At 39.4% G+C, this 17,615-nt stretch overlaps 1 protein-coding gene across 1 annotated transcript in view; it reads right to left on the reverse strand.

Annotated features, from left to right (window-relative positions):
• The window catches only part of EGFLAM (EGF like, fibronectin type III and laminin G domains), a 155,741-nt gene that overhangs the window by 46,029 nt on the left and 92,097 nt on the right, over window positions 1-17,615 (reverse strand). Inside the window, exons 8-10 of the mRNA XM_036886056.2 lie at window positions 2,496-2,611; window positions 1,586-1,904; window positions 875-975 (exon numbers count right to left, since the gene is read on the reverse strand). Coding sequence (XP_036741951.2) covers window positions 875-975; window positions 1,586-1,904; window positions 2,496-2,611 — 536 coding nt within the window. The remainder of the gene's footprint in view (window positions 1-874; window positions 976-1,585; window positions 1,905-2,495; window positions 2,612-17,615) is intronic.

A 17,615-nucleotide genomic window follows, 5' to 3' on the forward strand; every position in this document is an offset into this window, starting at 1 on the left:
TTACCTGGCTTTGTGGCCCCACCAGCAGAGCCTCTGGAAAACCACGTGCACACAGACTATAGTCACAGAGAGGCTGTGCTCATGTTCACCAAATTCTGTTCTCACCAAAGAGCTTTCTATTTTTTCCCTTATTTGTTTTAATTCCCCTCCCTCTGGGGGAAGCATGCAAATTTGCTTCTTTCCTTCTGACAAGAGAACAGGAGAGGAAAAAACACCCCAGCTGATGGATTCTGTTTTTCTCCCATATTGGCTGTGCTACACAGGGACGGGCCATCCTTTGGACACTCAACATTGTGACCATGCTCTCAAAGGGGACTTACTTCCAGATCTCCAAACCTTTTATGTCATCTGAGATATCCAAAAGAGTCCCTTTAAGCAGAAGTCACTGGCTGATTTCTGATCTGTAGTTGGTTCAGATTAGATCTGCTGAGCCCTCACACTATGCCAGGGTTGTGTGTAGCAGGCTTTCTTTTTGTTCAGCTACAGCCCGAGCAATGAAGGCAGATATTTGGGTTCCCTGTAAAAGGGATTTTGAAATGGAGGATGCATTATGCCTTCTGGAATCCTGGCCTGGGAGCAGTCCCTGCTCTCATCATGGCTGGGACCCAAGTGTTCTCACAGGGAGCCTTCAGGCCAGCCACATCCATAGTTCAGTAATGTTCAAAACCCACTGGGTGCTCCTGGCGCCCGTGAATGTGTGAATGTGCCCATCATTCTTGCTGCCTTGTGAATGGATGAAACGACAGGCTGAGTGTCCACTTACCTTTGGTATTTACCTCCCTGCTTCCTCTCCCTGCTCCTCCTCCCTCTGGATGTAGCACATTGCTGTGTTAAGATTCCAATAGGCACTCATCAAACAACTAATCCTTCTTACCCTAAATTCAAGAGTAATTTGAAATGCCTGGTAGGAGTTCTTCAGAGGTTCAAAGGTTACAAAGGAGTGGCCAAAAAACTGAGGATACTGTATAATGAGATCTGAAAGAAAAAGCACAGAAGAATGCTGTTTCCTCACTTCTTCAAAAGCAAAATCAATATACACTGTTGCCTGGGTGTCATTAAGTGAAAGTCCCTGGTAACATGTTAAACCTAGCTTCCTATCTTCGTTTTTCTACTTTTTACACCTACAGTTGTCACTCTTGGAGACTTTGATCTTAGGGAGAAACTGGATCTTTGGAGTTTGTTACTTGGTACCCTAAAAATAAACCAATGGTTTCAAGACCTCTGACCCCTGCTTTTCAGTTGTACATTTGTGTAATATAAATCACCTCAATTATTATCTTTCTCAACCTTCGTGCACATTACGGCTGCATTTTTTCAGTAGAGATGTGATAAAAGGAAAGCCCACCTCCACAAGGTACCATCAGGATGATTTATTAATTGCTCCAAAAGTACTGCATGTTGGGCACGCATAGAAATAGGGCTGCTGTCCAACTAGAAGCAATGGAAGTTGCCTTATGTTAACACGTGGACAAAGGGGCTTATCTGAGGAGAAGGGCTAGGAAGAACCATGGGTGGGCCGTGAAGCTGTCCTTTGGCTCCCAGTGGGGCCACCCACCGGCATGCTCCTCCCCCACCAAAGACCTACCTTCTGAGCAGCTCTCACCCCCCTTGCCCAGGCTGCAGAGGCATCGTGAGCCCCCCCAGGTGTAATCATTGACACAAAAGCTGTCAGCAGAGCAGAGCGTGTCATCACAAGACATGTCAAAGAGCTTCGGCATCACAGTCACACTCTTCTCCCCTTTCCTCCCCACCGGAGTGGGCAGAGGGGCCACCACAGTTACAGGGAGGGATGCCGGGGTCGGGGGGGCAAGCCTAGAAACAGTCTCTGGGTTCGACCTAGGCGCCACCTCGGATTCTACCAGAAATTTCTTCTTCCCTCCTTTGATAGCAGGAAGTGGTTTGACCTAAAGCCGGAGAAGGGAAAGGGTTCAGGATTAATGCAGAGCACACTAACTAGACCACCTTATTTATTTTTGATGCCTAATACTTGGAAATTTAATCACTTTTGATATTTCCCCAAACCCTGGGATGTAGATGGGGCAGATAGTGCTGACTCCAGTTTGTGCATAAAAAAATTCAGACTCAAGGATTGTAAGTACCTTGCCTGTAATACTTATAAAATCAGTGGTAAGGCTGATATTATATGATTTTCTATTGTTGCAATATTCTAGAGATGCATTACTTTGTCAAGGAATTAATTGTTCATTTCCTTATGATGTCTGACTTTATGAAGTTTGGAACTCCAAATATGTTTTTGCCAGATTGTAAAGTCAGTGGGCAGGGGCTGACTACAGAACATCGTGTAGTTGGTGCTTAGGTACTGCTAATTTGTGATCACCTGGGGCCTAACAGTTGGAGGAAATAAATAAGCACTAAAAGTAAACGAGCCAATTTAAGTAAGTTTTAAGTTGAGTATTCACAGCCCATTGGCTAAACTGCTTTGTTTAGCCATCAAACAAAAACACCCAGGGTGTAAGGGCACGGATGTTTGTTACCTCCTCAAAGGAAATATCCAAATCGAAGTCATCGTCAAATCCATCATCATCCTCACCAACTCCAGTGCCGGTTATATAACGGGGTCCATAGTGGCCACTCCCTGCGTCCTCGGGGCCTTATGGAGAAAAGCAGCAGGCAGCTGTCAGCATATGCTTTCCTCCCTTCCCTGCCCCGATGCAGCCACATGCAGAGCTGTGCCTAACAGATCGGGATGCCCTGGAAACACATGGGGAATTCAACACAGAAGAGGAAACATGGCCAACCAAACAATGAAATGTTTTATCTCAGAAGTAATCAAGGAAATGCCAACCAGAACTAGAAAGAGCTGCCACTGTATGCTGATAAGACCAGCAAAAGTGTAAAAGGTAGGCAATAAAAAAATATTACCAAGTATTGGATCAATGGATACTCTTACACACTGATACTAGATATTCACAACCACTTTAATAAAGTAAAAATTTAATAAAGTAAAAAAATGCTCAAATCTTTTGACCTGGCAATCTCACCCACAACTTAAAAATTCTGGAGAAACTCTTCTCCCTGTGTGCCAGGAGATGTTCAGAACATATTCATAGCATCAGGTTTGTAGTAATAAAACATCTTAAATTTGCTATTTATAATAGCAGGTAATGCACAAATATCTATCAAGAGAGAATGGATAAATGAATTGTAGTATACCGAAGAATGGAATACTATATTACAGAGGAAATAAATGAATGAGCATTTAATGCATCAACATAGCTTGATCTCACATTATTTCATGCAAAAAATGCAAGTTGCAAAAGAACACATCTAGTCTGATACCATTTACAGAAAAGCCAACAGCAAGCAAACTTAATACATTATTTAGGGATACATATATATTTGGTTTAAACTCTTAAGAAAAGTAAGATGATGACAAAAATATCTGGGGTGGTTAGAAGAGAGATGTGAATGAGGTGTGATCTTAGAGGCCTTCAAGAGTACAGTAACTACAATATTCTCTCTCTTAAGGTAGGTGCTGGGTACATGTCAGTGCTCATATTACTTTTATATGTTCTGTATATACTTTTGATATATGAAGTTTCATTAAAAATTCTTTAAAAAAAGAAAGAGATGTTACACTAGTGAAAACATTCTCACACCAGAAAAAAGGGCTCAATGTGGTATCTTGGATGCAACCATTGCCATCCATCTTAGCAGGACAATGGGATCATTCAGAACTGGAATGTGCAAAACTGGACGATGAACTCTGAGGAGGTAATATAGGGCATTGTCCTTTGGTCGAGGGTCAGATTAGCATTTTCATTCAGTTGTCATTGACAAAATTACTGATCTGCAACAGTCCTGACTTCCACTCAGGAAGCATACAACCCCTGGATGTGGTAGTCTTTAAAAGTGCTGCTCTGTAGCGCCCTCATTTACTCCAAGTGGGCTTGGACAGGCATAGGTACCAGCTGCCTTCTCTAAACAGGGCACCCCAGGCACCAGCCATTACAGCAGTAACAATTTGGGCAACAGAAAGTGACTTTTGTAGGTTGCTGAAGCCCATTAGTTATCAGATACCCAGTGTTTGAATGACTGGCTAAAAAGAAATAAGGAAAAATGACATTAAAAACCTAGACTGAATTTAAATACATTGTACTTTCAGAATAAGCTAAGCCAAACACCTTTCTCACCAAAGCAAACTCACTTCCTCTAAGCAAAACAGCAAGCAGATTGAAAACAGAGCTGAAGGACATGATGGAAAGGGAGCGTGGGAAGCCTTCTCAATGGGCGCGCTGCTGCCCAGACATCTCCTGGACCAGGAAGAGAGAAGGACTGTGACAGGTGGTCCGGAGATAGCAGAGAAGGAGCTGTTCTCAGGTGTTCAGGCACATCTCAGTGAAAGTGCGATAACACGGGGGAGGGGGTGTTCTCACCACCTTCACATCAAGTGCCCACAGTTTTATTTAAAATAGCCCACACGTCAGCTGAAAACTGAAGCCTGGAGATGCCAGGTTTCTGGCTCATAAGCCACCTGCATCCAAGCAGCACAGCTGTGTGCCAGATGTCTCCACACAAAACATCAGGAAGCCTTTGAAGACAAGACAGAGCTTCCGCCTCCCTTGTCTCTCTGTATCTCTGTATCTTTCTACCACTCTCCTTGACTCTTTCTCTTGGTGTCTTTCTTCTCTGTCCCTTTCTTGTTCTCCATTTCTACGTCTCTCACATATTCCAAATTGTTGGATTTCAGAGGAAAAGAATCCATTTGGTAATAAAAGACTTACACAGCACATGCATAGAGAGCTGGGTTTTCTCTGCAGCGTCGGTCTCTCTGCCTCCAGGGTGCTCTAGCCTTCACACATTCTTGACTATTTTCGTCAAGGTCAGGCTACTCTTAATTGCATCTGTAATACCCTATCTGGGAATAAAACCTTTACCCCATTGCCTACAAGGTTAATCTAGGCTCTTTCGTCAAGAATCCAAGGATCTCGATGATAACAATGCCTCTTTTTCCTCCTTTCCCCTATCACCATTATTTACTGAAACCTGCTGCCTCTCCCCTGTTAACAGGTACTGTAGTGTGCTTAACAGAATATATTTGTAAACTTTACCATAATCCTGCAGGGTAAGTATGATTATCTTCATTTTGTAGTTAAGTAAATTGAAGCTCAAGGAGGTTAAGTGATTTAACTAAGATCCAAGACTTTGTAACTGGCCAAGTCTAACCCACAACCAAGTCTGTCAAGTTGCTGCTCTCCCAGTTAGCTGTCTGTTACAGGAGAAGCCTCTGTGGACATAGAGGAGCCTGGGATTTAGAAATTAACACTGACTGGTCATTCTTCCTATGCCAGGAACTTCTCATACTTTGTTTCTACTAATCCTCACAAAATCCTATGAGATCAGCTTTATTATTACTCCCATTTTACCATTTGCAGACATAAACCTCGAAAGAATAAATAACTTGCTCAAATGCTTGCTGACAATAAAAGTCGAGCTAAAGTTCACTCATGGCCTCTCTTTTGACTACATAATGCCACTTACAGTCTGACTCCAAATTGTGTTTTCAGCATTTTCCCCTCTTCAAAGTCTTAATGGCCAAACTGGTCTACCAGCTGTCTCCTGAATCCATAATGGGTTTTCTCACCCCAAGACTTTGGTTAACGCTCTTCTCCACACTGCCATCCTTTTCCCTCTCCTGTATCCTTATACACAGCCTCCCCAGCCTTCCAGTTGCATGCATTCTGTGAACACTGAGCTGATGTCCATCACCAAGACCAAAATCAAGTGTTATTTTTAAAAAGAGAACATCAGACTCTTTTGGAAGAAAGAAGGTAAGTACATTAAAGACGGGGCTGCCAAGACTTTTTAGGACATTCCCCATCTCCTCCTGGGGACTGGGACTAGCCACCTACAGAGATATGCCCTAAACATGATCTCAGAATAAGCTTCCATTGCTTGATGAAATCAATAGATGTTTCAGATGGTATATTTACACCTTCTAGACTCCTGGTCTTGGGACACTGCCCTTGTGTTTCCCGACCCAGTTGTGAACCCCTTGAAGGTGGGAGCCATATTTACACTTCTTAATATCCCTTCCCAGCCTCCACTTAACTAGCACTTCACATTCTCCTCAGAGGCCAAGACCTCCACCAGGGAGAGGAAAGACTCCCACAGTGCTCCTACCCTGTGGCGGGACTCTGTCCTGCTCTATCCCAGCTGGCCAGGCCTGTTAAAGTGGCAGAATATCTGGAGAAGAATCCTTACATGGTGAGGCTTTGCCCCCATATCCAAAACCTTTCTTCCAAACCTGCCACCATTCCTGTCCCTTTCCCAAACTCATACTAAAACTTTAGAGTTGAAAGAGACCTTTAGACACCATCTGATCCAAACTTCTCATTTCATAAATGTGTAAACTGAGACCATAGAGGAAAAGTGACTTAAAATCAAGGTCATGCATCTCATTAGTAGAAGATCCAGAACCAGACCCAGATCATATGACCCCTAGTTCAATACCGTAACTGTCATACTGATTTTTTGGTGCCAAGCATCTAAGCTGCCTCAGCCAGAAGAATACAGAGAAGCTAGGGGCTGGGTAAAGGCAGTTGCAGTCTCTTCCTGCCCCTTAACCCACCCTAGGAAGTCCCTCTTACAGGAAACTCCTTAGAAAAAAGAATCAGAAATGCATTATTGCAGCTATGAAATGGTTCTATGATGAGAATGGAAATGATTCCAGACTCTGCTCATTTTGGCAAGTAAAATAAGGCATGTATTATTCACCGAATAGAGTTCTTTGGTCTTTATAAAGATTGCTGTGTTTTGGAATGGATGAAATAGGTGAACAGGATTTAGAGGTACAAACTTCCAGTTATAAAATAAATAAGTCATGGGGATGAAAAGCACAGCATAGCGAATACAGTCAACAATATTGTAATAACTTTGTATGGTGACAGATGGTAAGTAGGTGTGGATGATTATTTAGTAATGTATAAATGCCAAATCATTATGCTGTACACCTGAAACTAATATAATATTGTATGACAACTATACTGCAATTTAAAAAAATGTTAATGAAAAGCAGCAAGCCATGGACCAAGAGAATATATTAGCATATATCTAGCTGTCAAAGGATTAGTGCTCAGAATAAACAGACCTGTTAGAAATTAAATTTTTAAAACTGTAAATCAGTAGAAAGTGGGCAAGGGATGTAAATCAGTTTGAAGAATAAAACTATGAGACATTTTATTTAAAAAAAAATTTCTCTGTTTAGACACTGTATAACAGATGTCCTTGAAGGCCAAGGTTACTTCTCAGTTTAGGGAAATGAAAGGGGTAAGATAAGGGTGGGGAAAGGAATATGGAATTACAGGACTCTGAGTTAAAGAAACTTTGACTTTGTAGAAAGACCTTGGTGGTCAGCTGGCACAGTGAGTCCATTTTACAGAGGAGTACCCTGGGGTTCAGAGTCCACAGGCCTTGCGCAGAGACAGCTCATTAGCAGCAGGGCTGATCTAGAATTTGGACTTTTGATGCTGCACCCCAGCACCCCAGCACTCTTTGCAGCATCTCAAACAAAACATCATAACCCAGGCTAATAGTCATTTCCCATTTCTAGTAGGAAGGAAATGGGCCCAGAAAGGACCAGACACAGCATGACTAGAAGAATCCAGGAATAAAGCTCTGTGCTCTGGATTCCTGAAGACCCACCACTTCAGATCTCAAATCCAAGGCTTACATGATGTTTTCGCCAATACTGATTCTAAGTGAACACAGAACGGAGATCCACACCAGTGATAAGAATTCTCCGGGAGCCTGAGGAACATATAATTAAAGAGTATAACTTATTCTTTCTACTTGGCACTTCATTCATTAGGAAAAGAGAACATTTAAAAAGAGGCATTTATTTAGAACCAGAATAATCAAACCACTGACTGAATGCAAAACAAGTTCAAGGGTTATTCCAGTCCAAGAAAAATGAATACACAAAATACAAATTCCTATTAATAAATTAAGGGATGGCTTTTATTTTACAGAACCTGTATGTTTGTTTTCATAAAGGCAGCACAGGCTTTCTATAAATACTGAGTTTCTCTGATGTATAACAAGGTGTATGGAAAATATCCTGGTTGTGGGATCCAAATAATTGGGAGAGGGACACAAATGACAGTGTGAACTTGAACAAGACACTTAATTTCCTGAGTCTCATGTTTTCTAACAAAATAAGGAATGAGATTAGATGTGATGACCTGCAGGATCCTTTCCAGCACTAACATGCTCTGACCCTCAGGTTTATACTTTTGATTTAGGCATATTGCAGGCATCTGTTACTTCAAGCATGGTTTGAAAAAGAAACAACTAGCAAATTTTAATTACGTGGATAAAAAAGAAAACAGGAGTTAGCTCAGCATGGAAGCTACATGCTTTGGGGATTGTAGTTGTGTTCAATGTTATAATCCTTGTAGAAGATGGGATTATCATTATCAGACTTCATCTTCATTCATAAGAACAGGTTGTATTTCGTGGCTGATGGTTGCTGCAACTCGATGCTGCTGCCCAGCATTAGGAGAGAGCACCATTCTGCTTATTGCTGGGACCAGGTAAAGATCAAAATTCAAAATTTAATTTCTATTTCTACTGAATGTGCATCTCTTTCACACTGTCATAATTTCACACCATCAAAGAATTCTAAATTGAACCATTGTAAGTCTGGGACGTCTGTAATCATATAATATGCAGACTTTTAAGATTGGTTTATTTCACTTAGTAATATACAGCTAAGGTTCCTCAATGTATTTTAATGCCTTAATAGCTCATTTATTTTTAATGTTGAATAATATTTCATTGTCTGGATGTACCACAGCTTATTTATCCACTCACTACTGAACGGCATCCTGATTGCTTCCAGGTTCTGGAAATTATGAATAAAGCTGCTATAAACATTAAAAAAAAAAAAGAACAGGTTGTATTTGAGTCCCTTCTCTCAACAGCCCTTAGCAAGGATGAGAAGAACACTTATCCCCTACTCCTGAAGTTGTAATCATGAGAAGAGAGTTCTCCAAATACTCTTGGATTCTTGACCAGCCCCTTTTCCTCCCTGTAGATGTAGAGACAGTAGCTTAGCCACTGAGTGGAAGCATTGGTCCGCATTTCTCAATTTGAGTGAAGCTAATCTATCAAAGGACCTGGGCGAGGGTGGAGGAACGGGGAGCAAATTTGGTCTATCATTTTCCCTCTCTACCTAGACAAGTGGAAAGCAGTGCCCTGGGCAAATGTGGTTTCTCTGCAAATCGAGGTTTTCCCTTAAGTGGGCTTTTCCACAGTCTGGATTGGGCAGAAGACAGCTTGCAAGCCCAGTTTGTACCCTAGAGAAAGCTATATTCTCTGACCCAGGCTTTATCAGAAATAAGGATGGCATTTGGCTCTTTATCTGCTGACTGTTGTCTTATTTCTCAATTGGTTCAGAAAATGGACAAAGAAAAAAACATGTTGTTAATTGGGCATCCCCCAAACCCCAACACTCACCAGAGTATGAGTGTGAGAGAGAAAGGGTTGCTCATGAGTCAGTGTGTCTCAGACAGAAACTGGGTCATCTCCTTCACTGAATATATTCAAGATTTGGTTGATTGGATGGAAAAATGACAGGTCAGACCTGCAGCCTTTGTCTGTTAAAAGCTCCCTAAGACCCTGTGTTATTTGGCCCTGCCAGTTTGAGCCTCATCTCATACCAATTTATTCATCTGCTCCAGCCACATTGGTTCTCCTTCCATTTGGGGGGGAACAGATGCTTTCTCCCACCTCACAATCTCTGCATATGCTCAGAAATCGTACCCGTCATGGCCCATCGTTTGCCTTCTCAATCCTTTCCTATCTCTGCTCGAATCATTCTCTTAGGAATGTCTTCTCTATACCCCAGATACAGTTAGATTCCCTTGTATATTCTCACAGTCTGTCCTCTTTTAATGCATTATTAGCTTATAATTACATATTTATTTGCAGGATTATTTCATAAATGTAACTCTCCCACTAGACTGTAAACTCCTTGAAGAAAGCAATATTGTCTATTTTGGTTTCTATTGCAACAAAACCTGACTCATTGTCTGGCACATTGCAGGAACTTACAGAATGTGTGGGAAATACAAAGAGTGAACTTTTGAAATAATTTAAGAATAATAAAAATATATGACAGTCGTGTTCGTCTGGGTTCTTAACAGTGAAAATACGAGGAGCCACACAAAGAGTTTAGAAGCTATTAATAATTCCTTCCAAGATCTTAAAGAAATCATCTCACAGAGTTTTCCTGGAAAATCATCCATTCCAGAGACCCTCCTGGGGTTGGCCTTCCCAGGGGCTCTTCTGCATTGTTTGCCTCGGACAGTTTGCTTTTATTGAAGGCAGTCCTGCCACCTTGGCCGAAAATGAATGAACCAGGATCCTGTACAGAAGATAAATGTATCAAGACTAGCTGCCTCTGAAGGGCCCCATGTTACAGTCCACTGAGAGGCGGGCTTCATCCTGGAGGGCATGGCAGACGTTCTGCCCTCAACCCCTCCTCCCTTACCTGCTTCTGCTGCAGATACTATAGGAGCTAAAGACTGGATTTCTGCACCTCCTTTGCATAGACAGGTGACCCTGTGATAGTTGGGCTCAGTAAGATGCAGGGTGGAATACACAAGATGAAGAACTTCCTTTTCTACTATATTGCCTTTGGCAGTGAAGGTGGTTGTGATGGCTGGAAGTGCAGCAGCTGGTGTGTTCCTAATTGTAATGGATGGGCTCAAACAACTCAGACTCTCTTGGGAAGTATACTGACTGGGTGTGTGCTAAGGGGTGCGGAGTGTGGGCACAACATTTCAGCGAGACTTCTGGTTCTAAATGAGGGAAGCTTGCTCAACACCAGCCTTGACAGCACAGGGACTCCGGGGCTCCACCAGGATGCTGAATGGTTTCCCTTGTCACCAGACTGCCCAAATCTCTCCTCTAGCCTGAATGAAACTAACTAATCCAGGGATATGTTTCCATGGTGGGATGGGACTGTCAGAAGAGAGCAGCCCCGAGTACTGGCCATAGGCAGATGCATCTCTCTGTTTCTGCTCATCATGCTTCACGAAACTCTTATCTGACCATAGCCCAGGAATGGCATCCCAGGCACCAAGTGACTCCTAGGGCCCTCACTTCAAAGCTTCTGTGACTTCTTTATCTTTCTGCCCACACACAGAGGAAGTGCTAACTGTGCGTGAGCCCTGTGGGTTCTGCCTTTGGAAGAACATAAACTAGTCAACCAACCACAAACCCCTGTACCTTTCTCTCTGAGAGCCTCCCCTTCTAATGATAATGGGGCCATGGGAAGTTAAGCAGATGGCCAGAAAGCAAGGTATTAGGTGCCTGATTCTCTGCTACCAGCTGATGGACGAGGTACACAGGCAAAGCCTACTGCAAGAGGTGGCTGTGAACACGGCAGGAAAACCCAAGACCATGGGTTTTTCATCACAGTGTGCTAGAAACAGTGGCTTGGAATCTTTGTAACTGTACACAATAATGAATAATAGTTTACTGACAACATTCAGTGGCAATACCTCAGGACTCAAGGGGAAGTGGGCAGTGCACAATTTAGCCAGTCAATGCAAATATTCCTAGACAGCTGAAATGGTAGCAGGCATTAAGAATTCAGGCTATGTATACAGTAGGCACTCGGTAAGTATTTGATAGATAAGAGACTGACCAAATGACTGAACATGGTGCTCTGTACATGATAAACACAAAATAAATGTTGGGAGGCTCCAGTTTTAATCTGGTCAATGCCAACGCTCTAAAGTGCCAATGCCCTAGCCAGTCATTTTCATGGGGGTTCAGTAGCGACTGTCAACTAGCATTAATAGACAACTATTGTCCAAAATGTCAGGAAGATATGGCTTACAGAGTGAGAGTCTCTCTCTCTCTCTCTCTCCTTCTGTGGGGTAATTTGGCAGTATATATCAAGTGTTATTTGTTTTTGTAATTCTACTAGAATAAATTTATCCTAAGAACATAGTCAGATGTATTTTTAAGTGTCCATTATCATTTAAACATTGTTTTAAGACATGTAATGGCATTTAACACATTTTATGCTCATGAGATGATTTTATGTTTGGAAAAATGGAGAACACTAGTGCTTCACATGAGTACTAGGGATGGAAGCAGACAGAAAGGGCTAAAAAGTGAGTAGGAGATTTTTTTAAAAGTGGTAACTGAATGTAGACAACACAATAACTCTAGCTTGAAAGAAGGCAGCGAAATGAGATGGTAGGTGGAGGGGCTGTCGGCCGAGGGAGTCTTTTCTATGAGTATGGAATCCATGTTTGTATGTTATGTTAATGAGAATGGTTGAGAAAAGCAGATAGTGAAAGATGAATCATGTAGGAGAGATTGGGGGTAATAAACACAAAATTTACATATGTAGTGTGATCTCTAATTAGCCCATTACAAAACAGGGCTCAGTTTGTATCTTGCATGTGGGAACCAGGAGGTAGAACAAAGATTGAGATGCGAAAGACAGAGGAGATGCAGTGTGGCAGGGGCTCAGAGTGCAGTGGGGAGGGAGACACACACACCTGCAGGCAGGATGGGTGCTGCTATGCTGAGGGTGAGCACTGGGCGGTCTGTGGATTTTCTGTGGTCCTTCAAGTGACTTCACATTTGAGCATCAACTGTGGTTCAGTTCTCTTTTCTGTATTCTGGTTGGCAGATGGTTTAAATCAGGGACAGTTATACCCCCTACATCCATCTTCTGTCCTTTGAGAAAGGTGCTAGGACAACTAATTACCATCACAAAATTCTGTATTTGATTAAATGATTGTTCAACAGTGAGAGTGAAACAAAGACATCACAAAGTCTGAGATAGACTCACAGACTTTCAGTGATTGTTGAAAAGCACACTTCAAGATGAAGGAAAGAGTAAGATGCAAAGAGTAGTGGGCAGAGAAACTGGTAAATGTGTGAACAAATCTAAACAAGCACTACTGTAAAAAAAAAAGTCTAAACTGTGGCTATTAAACAAGGCAGGACAAAAATACTGAAAAGTAACATATAAGGCAAGAAGGAATTGACTCAGATTAAAGCTTCTAAGATCCTTTTATTGTCTGTGAGGAGGGTAATAAATGTTGATTACCTTTAGACTATAAAAGTTAGACAATTAACAATTTATGGATAGTAAATAAAAGAATGTATAATTCATCCCAATAGAGGGAAAAGGGGAACTAAAAATATAGTCATCCCATAGAAAATAGGAAAGGAGCAAAGTCAGAGATTCTCCCCTCTTTCCCCCAAAAATGGAAAAAGCAGTGTAAATAACATAAAATAAGATGGTAGAAATAAAAAAAAAATGTGAACAATTATAATAACTATAAATGTGATAAACTCATCATTTGAAAGACGATGCTCCTCAGAATGGATTTTATAAAGTAAAGCTACTTGTTTCAGAGAGATCAAAAGTAAAAATACGTAACAGAGGTTTCAAGCAATAGCTAAAAGAAAGTTAGAGTATCAATATTACTGTTGGACAACATAAACTTTAAGGAAAAAAAAGCATCATTAATGATAAAAATGATTACTAACGAATGATTAAAGGAACCATCAGTAATATACAATGATTCTAAATTTATATGCACCTATTATTACATCCTCACATATATATCAAGAAAGAAATTGAGAGAGGTGTAGTGAATTGTAGTGGGGAATTTTAATGTCTCTCTCTCAGTAACTGATAGATCAAGCTGACAATACAAAAGATCTGAACAATATTAAAAAGCTTAATCAAATGGACATAAATAGAACCCAACACCAAAATAAGAGGATGTACATTCTTTCAAAGCATATGGGAAAAGTGAATGAAAAAGAAATTGTAACTCTGAAAAAAAGAAAACTTCACAGATTAAATAATTTAAAATAGATTTTCAAATATAAGAGACTTGGGAAAAAAACATAACAAAAGCTATGAAGGACTTTTATATAGAAAAATTTTTAAAGTTCACTAAAAAACTCTGAAAAAGAGCCAAATAAATAAGATGCAACATGGCCATGGATTGGATGATTCTATATCATAAAGATGTCAATTTCTCCAAAATTAATTTATAAATTCAATTAATTCCAATTTTTAAAATTCAACATAATTCTGATTTTTAAAATCTCATAGGGCTTTTCATGAAATTGAAAACCTAAAGAACAAAGGGTAGAGAAAATGGTAATTTTGAAGAACAAGGTGGAGCAGAATTACCTACCAGATATCATGACTTAATAGAACTGTAGGAATTAAGATAGCATGGTATTGATGAAGGAATAAAGAAATAGACTATAGAACTCAGAAATGGACCCACAAATGTATGGAAATCTGGTATGTCAGAAAGATGCCATTATCAATCAATGGGAGAAAGGATTAATAATTCAATAATTGGCACTGGGGTAATGGTTGGCCATATGAAAAAAATATTAAATTAGGTTCACACTTCTCCATACCTGACATAGAACCCAGGTACACTAAGACCCTAAATATAAAAAGCAAAATTTTCAAACTTTTAGAATAAAGAATAAGATTCCACTTAATAACTTTAGGAAAAGGAAGTAATTAAAAAAACAGAAAGCATAAATCATAAAAGAAACAAATTGATATTTTTAGCTATGTTGAATAAAATACTTCTTATTCAATAATTGATACAATAAGTAAAATGAAGCATAAGTCATAGACTAGATGTTTTCAACATATATTATTGACCAAAGATTAGTATTTAATAATATATATTAAATTAAAAGTACATGTTAATGTTTATTTGTATTATGCAAGCAATATCTTTGTAAATTAACATACATATAGATATATTTTTATGTATATATAGATATAAATACCAATAAAATTGGCAAAGCATATAAACAGTCAGTCCATAGGATGATTAATAAAGTTATAAAATTATGTATAGCCTCACTAGAAAAGGGGAAGGGTAAATCAAAGTAATAATGACATATCATTCCCTATTCATCAGACTGACCATATTTAAAAGTCTGATAATATCAAGTGTTCACAAGGACATACAGCAAGAAGAGTTTTGAACACACTGCTAGTGGGAGTGGAGATGGTTAAAACCACGTTGAAGAACAATTTTCTAGAAGGTGATGGAATTGAAGCTATGCATGCACTACAACCCAGCAATCCCATTTGTAAGCACATGCTCAGGAAAAGCTCTTGTACACACGCCCAAAAAAATCACACATGAGTTTGTTCATTGCAATACTGCTTGTAATGGCAAAAACTGGAACAATTTAAATGTCCAACATCAAAATAATTGATAAATAAACTCTGGCATACTTATATGGTGGAACACTGTACAGCAGTGAAACTGCATGACCTAGATACTTCACAATTCAACTTGTATGAAAGTCAAAAACATAAATGTTGTGGAGAAAAGTGAATCACCAAAGGATACTTGCCATGGCATGGCAATACCATATTGTTTATAAATACATATATACATGCTAGTACAATAATTAAAATGTGTAGGGAAATCAAACACTAAACACAAACACCTCTGAGGAATAAGGAAGAATGGTGCAGGGAGGGGTACCCAGAGCCCGCCCCACATTTATAATGTTTTATTTTGTAACAGTGAGTGAAGAACACATGGAAGCTGTTAGGGTTCAACAAAGTTGGGTCATGGATATACAGGAATTCCTGCTACTTTGTGCTTGAAAGTGTTCACAGTAAAAAAGAAAGCAATGTAACAAAGCCAAAATTTTATTAGGAGAATGAAAATCCACACCTACCATAATAAAGAACAAACCTGATACTGCAGAGACTTGAATCAGTGATGAATCAGGGGATGAACACCTGAGAAAGTCTCTTAGAGATGAGCACATATGAAAATAATAGACATGGATGTGGATATAAAGGACAAGATACAAACTAAGGGATTGTGGTATTTCTTTGATATTTGTTAGAATAATAGAGGCAGAAATATAAATCAAAAACATAAAAATAAAACTTGTCTGACCTGGAAAAAAAAACAGAATGTAGTTCGAAAGGGCTAATATTTCTCCTAAAATTAAAAGACCTATCCCTATGGACAAAATGTCTACAAAATAAACAAAAAAACTTACGGAATCAAGACAGTGATTTCTGTGTAGACAAGAAGTTGGGCAAGTAAAGAAATACTTGATGTTGAAATACATAGCCCAGGCAGTTATCTAGATTGCATATGGCTTAGTGTGGACAAATTCAGAAGGCAAGGGAAGTCCTACTACCTTCAGGGACAGGTCTGGACTGAAAAGAATTAAGGTACTTTTGAAATATTCCTTTGACCTGCAATTTAAAAGAAAAACCTCTAATAGTCAATGGCAGAATGTATATTAAGTGTTGGTATACAAGGAGTTTGCTGAATAATTCTAAGAAACATATTAATCATCAATGCCTCTAATTTTCTAAGGGTTTTTCTTCTGTCAAGTTCAATCATCCCCATAGAAATATCATTACTCAACCACAGTCCAGTTTTTAATAAGGATCAGTAAAAACCTAGCCATAAAAAAAATATTTCCTTATCTATTAAACCACTACTAAAATCTGTATTCAATATAATGCTCAATATTCTTTAAATGATTCATTTGGTAATTTCTTCCTATAACTCTATCCAGAAAAAATTATTTACACTGAAAAACTGGTTTGTATCATTTATTCAGATACTGAGAGTTCTAGAAGACCTTGATTTCTTTCTTGTCTTTGCTAATAAGAAGCTTAGAATTTAGTGACATCCAGGACTTACTTAAGTAATGATCTTATTTCATACAATTATGTCCTCTACTTCTATTTGATTTTTTGATCTTCTCATATTTCTTTTTAATCAAGGCATGTGAGGGTATGGGTATTTGAGTGTGTGCATAGGGACAAATGATTTGTGTACATGGGTGAAAATAAATGAAGATGTGGTACAGATTTACAATGGAATATTATTCAGCCATAAAAAAGAATGAACTCTTGCCATTTGCAACAACATGAATGGACCTAGAGGGTATTATGCTAAATGAAACAAATCAGAGAAAGACAAATACCATATGATTTCACTTATATGTTGGCATATAAGAAACAAAACAGGAATAAACTCATCAATACAGAGAACAAACTGGTGGTTGCCAGAGGGAAGGGAGGTGGTGCAATGAGCAAAATAGGTAAAGGAGATTAAGAGGTACAAACTCCCAATTATAAACAACTCACAGGGATGAAAAGCACAGCATAGGGAAGAGAGTCAACAATAGGGTAACAGATGGTAATCACTTATTGTGGTAAACATTTCATAATGTATATAAATGTTGAATCACTATGTTATACACCCAAACTAATATTCTTTACAACTATATTTTAATTTATAATTTTTATAATAATTCAAATAAAAATAAAAATATATATTTGGATGTTTTGAGTGAACTCACATTCCAAAAGCTTGCATGGCTCTAGTAGACACTACCACATTAAGAAGGGCAAGGTAGGGAAGGTCCTATCAGTATGCTGTCACAATGAAAACAGCTCCTACTTCGTGAATATCATCATGGGAACAGAGTCAGCCTTAAATCAAGGAAGGAAGGCTGGCTTAAGTCCTCACTCTGACCCATAGTCCTGCCCAACAATTAATTGAAAACCCCATAAA

This window comes from Manis pentadactyla, chromosome 2 (assembly GCF_030020395.1).
Source record: "Manis pentadactyla isolate mManPen7 chromosome 2, mManPen7.hap1, whole genome shotgun sequence".
Classification (NCBI taxonomy): domain Eukaryota; kingdom Metazoa; phylum Chordata; class Mammalia; order Pholidota; family Manidae; genus Manis; species Manis pentadactyla.